The 4,199-nt window shown below is 63.0% G+C and overlaps 1 protein-coding gene across 1 annotated transcript in view; it reads left to right on the top strand.

The window, feature by feature from the left end:
* LOC104985686 overlaps nucleotides 1-4,199 on the top strand; it is a 47,409-nt gene that overhangs the window by 29,437 nt on the left and 13,773 nt on the right. The window contains exons 16-21 of the mRNA XM_010835966.1: nucleotides 242-381; nucleotides 478-579; nucleotides 1,390-1,471; nucleotides 1,544-1,595; nucleotides 3,541-3,610; nucleotides 3,886-4,025. Of these exons, the coding sequence (XP_010834268.1) occupies nucleotides 242-381; nucleotides 478-579; nucleotides 1,390-1,471; nucleotides 1,544-1,595; nucleotides 3,541-3,610; nucleotides 3,886-4,025 (586 nt within the window). The remainder of the gene's footprint in view (nucleotides 1-241; nucleotides 382-477; nucleotides 580-1,389; nucleotides 1,472-1,543; nucleotides 1,596-3,540; nucleotides 3,611-3,885; nucleotides 4,026-4,199) is intronic.

Raw genomic sequence — 4,199 nt, 5'->3', positions numbered from 1 at the left:
CCCCCGCCGCCCCCGCCTCCTCGCCGCCCCCCTCCCCTGTCCGGTGCCCACTCTGTGCCGTGGTGGGGGGCTCCCGAGGACGCCTGGGAGGGGGGCAGCACAGACAGAACTTGCCGGTTCTCTGTGTGGTGAGGCGTAGGAGAAGGAGATTTTTCGGATCCCGGAGTGTGGTGTCCAGCCCGCTCTTGGTTCCCAGAAGAGCCCCAATCTGTTACCACGTCCACCCTTCATGCAAAAATAGGAGAGTGGTCTGGGTTCAGAAAAGCCAAAGCTCTGCCCAGCCAGGTGTGGCCGGTGCTGCCCAGAGCTGGGGGCGTCTGCCGCCTCACCCCTGCACCCGGGGTGCCCCAGCTCTCCCCGCGGCCCGCCTCCATCCCAACGGTAAGATGGGCAGAACCTTCTGGAATGGGCTCCCTCCTGCCCCAGGCTCCCTGCGTGCTCCGGCTCCCTCTGAGAAGAGGCCATCTCCCCCTCCAGGTTATGATACAGACAGACCCGGAGAGAAGGGCTGCCCTGGCCTGGATCACACTGTGCCAAGCCTGGCATCCCCGGGCACCCAGAGCTCACCCCTAGACGCAGGTAACTGGGCAGAGCTCATCCAGGCCAGGGCCCAGCAGGGACCTGCCATCATGACGGGCTGCTAGCCTGTGTGGACCCCGCGGCTTGTGGGGGTCCCTCCCCAGCCCCTCTCGGGGGCTCAGCCTGCGAGGCTGACACTCACGGATGCTCCTAAGATCCATGGGGCTGCACTGGGGACGCCCCGAGCCTCTCCTCTTCTCCCTGAAGTCCGTCCCCACCACTTTCTCCAGGGATGGGGCGGGCCGCGGGGGCGGGTAACCCCATGGCCCCGATTCCTGAGCTCTCAAAACCCCGCTGTGCTGAAGGCAGGTGGTGAGCACAGGGCCCCCCTCGCCACGTGGGGCTCACACCTGGTGGGGTTCGGCGGGTGGGGACAAACTGGATTGCTGAGGGAGTGGGGCTATCCCAGGGACACCCCAAACCGGCCTGTCAGGCAGAGAGAAGTTTCGTCGGCCCGAAGCTCTGAGTCACAGGCCGACAGGCAGGGCAAGAGAGGGCTGCTGGCTCTGTGCGGCCCCCGGGCCCCTTGTCTCAGTCCTGCTGCCTCTTGGAGCTTTTTTCTGCCCAGCTTCTTCCCCGGGCATTTCAGGCCCAGCCAGGGCATCCCCTCCCCCAAGGGCCTCCCCTGACCAGCCCTGCCACCCCCGGGCTCCGTCCCACGACTCATCATGCCCTGCGGCTCCCTCCTGACTGGCACAGAGGGTGCAGAGACCCCCAGATCCCCAGAGGATCTGGGGGTGCCCCCTTCACACCTCCATCCTGAGCCCCTCTCCTGCCACACCTGGCCCAGCTGCACCCTCTGCATCCCAGACATGCTCATGGGTGCCCCTGGCTACACCCCACGGCAGCCCGGCTTCCGGAGGCAGGCCGGCCTTCTCGGACTTGGCACTCTGTGATGTCTTGGCCAGATAAGTGACTGGTTAATCTGGTGACTGGTTAGTGTACTTTTTATCTCTGTCCTTAGGATCTTGCAGGAGCTGAAGTCAGCAGTGGCCTGGGGCCTGGTGGCCCGGGGAGTGTGTGTGTGTGTGTGTGCTTCTGTGTGTGTGCATATTTGTGTGTGTGTGTGTGTGTCTTTGTGCGGTTATTTGCGCATAGGTATTTGTATATGGCTGAGTGTGTATGTGTGTATTTGTGTGTGTATTGTGGCTTCCCTGGTGGCTCAGACGGTAAAGTGTCTGTCTGCAGTGCAGGAGACCCAGGTTTGATCCATGGGTTGGGAAGATCCCCTGGAGAAGGAAATGGCAGCCCACTCCAGTATTCTTGCCTGGAGAATCCCATGGACGGAGGAGCCTGGTGGGTTACAGTCCATGGGGTCGCAAAGAGTCGGATACAACTGAGAGACTTCACTTTCACTTTCTTTCACAGGTATTTGGGCTTCCCAGGGGGTACTAGTGGTAAAGAACCCGCCTGCCAGCGCAGGGTACTCAGGAGACATGGGTTCAATCCCTGGGTTGGGAAGATTCCCCTGGGGAAGGGCACAGCAACCTGCTGCAGTGTTCTTGCCTGGAGAGTCCCAGGGACAGAGGAGCCTGGCGGGTCCGGTCCAGGGGGTCGCACAGAGTCGGACACGACTGCGCTCACACACACTTGCACTTGTGCGCTCAGGACGGAAGGGAGCGCCGTGCCCCCCACAGCGAGGGGCAGGGGGAGGCCCAGGAGAGACCCCGTCCCGAGTGGGGGAGAGGGAGGCAGCCTGAGGGCCTGGGCGCATCCTGGCTCCTCCAATTCCTGCCGCCGGTCCTCAGACGGGACACCCAGCTCGCCGTCTCCCGAAGGACACGCTCGTCTTCCTCTCGGGCGGTGGGGGCTTCAGGCTGCGGCTGGTTCCCCAGATGGCAGCTCGCCCACCTTCCTGTGGGAAACCTGACTGGAGACACAGGCGCCCGGCTCACGCGGAGCCCGCAAGGCGGAATCTCACCCCGGGGGCTGTGTGCAAAGCTCTCTGAGGGGCCTGTGGGCTCTGGAGTCGCCCGAGGTGAAGGGGCCAGCGAGGGCCTTGACGGGCCGCCCGGCCTCTGAGCCCCTTTCCACGGGGTGAGGCTCCCCACCAGGCAGCACCGCCAGGCTCAGGGAGCCGAGCAGCGGAAGCGCTCAGTGAGGTGCGCAAAAGCCGAACTAGACGTCATGTTGCCCCCTTTACTGAAGCAGAACCGAGAGCACTCTCTTCCCCGGGCACAGGGCTGGAGGGCGGCAGGAGCGGATGCCCCCAGGCTGCTTCTGCTGCGCCCTGCTCTGTGTCCATCCCCGCCAAGCTGGCCTCTCCACGAGTTACCTTCCACAGCCCACCAGTGAGCCAAGGTGCTAGTCAAAGGAGAGACTCTCAAGCACTGGAATTTCTGTCTAGGAGACAGATAAGAGAGCAGGGCTCCGGGGGACTGGCTGTCATGGGGCAGGTGGCCTCATCCCTGTCGCCAGGAGACTCTCGGCTGGGGCGTGGGGACGACCCACCTGGCACCTGCTCCTGCCAGGGCCCCGTGTGTGAGTGTGGACACACCCCTTTCAGGGTGGGGACATGTACCCTCAGCCACGCTCCCTGGGCACCACCTCACAGCGGGCATCACGTTTCATCAAGTGATCCTGCTTCTCTCACGGCCACTGCTGTTCTAAAACGCGCACCTGGCCATGTCCTTTCACAGCTTAAAATCCCTCTCACCTGCAGCGAAAGGCCAGACTCCTTCATCCCATCCCTGCCCACCTCTGGGGCCTCATCTCCCACCCCTCAGTAGCACTGAATGTCGTATGTTCTCCACTCTCCCCCAACACACACGATGCTCTCCGCCTCTTTCATGCTTTTGTGTAAGTTGCTCCCTCTGGCTGGAATTCCACATTCCCATTTACCTGGTGAACTCCTATTCATGCTTCAAAGCCCAGCTGCCCTTTTCTCAGACCTTCCCCCTCCTAAGAGGGAGAGAACACTTTCTCTTTGGAGTGACCCTGCCCCTCAGTCTCATCTGACAGTGTTTTAACGAGTACGTGGGAGTGTCTCTCTGCCTGGCAGGCCTCGGCCAGGGCAGGCCAGCACATCTGAGTAAGTGGGCCCTGTGTCCAGCACAGGGCTGGGCAGAGGGCAGGCCCTCAGCAGCCCAGATGAGATGCAGCGCCCTCCCCACCGTCTTGGCTCCAGGAAACAAATCTATAGGAGTGGGCTTGGGGGTCGCAGTGGGGTCCTTTGGGAAGGCTCCCAGCCTCCACCCTGGATCAGAGGCCCCTGTCCTCCCGAGGATGCGTGGGTCGGCGAGGCTGTTGCTGACCTGATGCTTTGGCTTCTGCTGCCAGCACCGCCTGGTTCTCATCCTTTCGCAGGCGGTGTGAGCGGAGGCTTCCCCGCAGGAGCCCCAGCGCCAGCCCTGCGTGGCAGGCAGGACAGCCCCCCGCTGGACCCCACCTCCTACTCTCCCAAACCTGAGACTCGGGTCACGCGGCAACAGGAGCTACGGTGGAAGGTGGACCCAGTGGCTGAGATGGGAAACGACCCTGGATTATCCGGGCGGCTCCAGTGTGATCGGAAGGAAACCTCACGGTGGAGGGGGGACGGGAGAGCCAGTGTCTGTGACTCAGCGTGAGAGAGGCCATCGCTGGCTGTGGACGGACGGAGGGGCCATGAGCCAAGGAATGCT

Source organism: Bison bison, unplaced genomic scaffold (assembly GCF_000754665.1).
Source record: "Bison bison bison isolate TAMUID 2011002044 unplaced genomic scaffold, Bison_UMD1.0 scf7180017845595, whole genome shotgun sequence".
NCBI classification, from domain to species: domain Eukaryota; kingdom Metazoa; phylum Chordata; class Mammalia; order Artiodactyla; family Bovidae; genus Bison; species Bison bison.
Note: the sequence above shows the minus strand (reverse complement) of the source record. Positions and strands in the feature narration are given on the sequence as shown.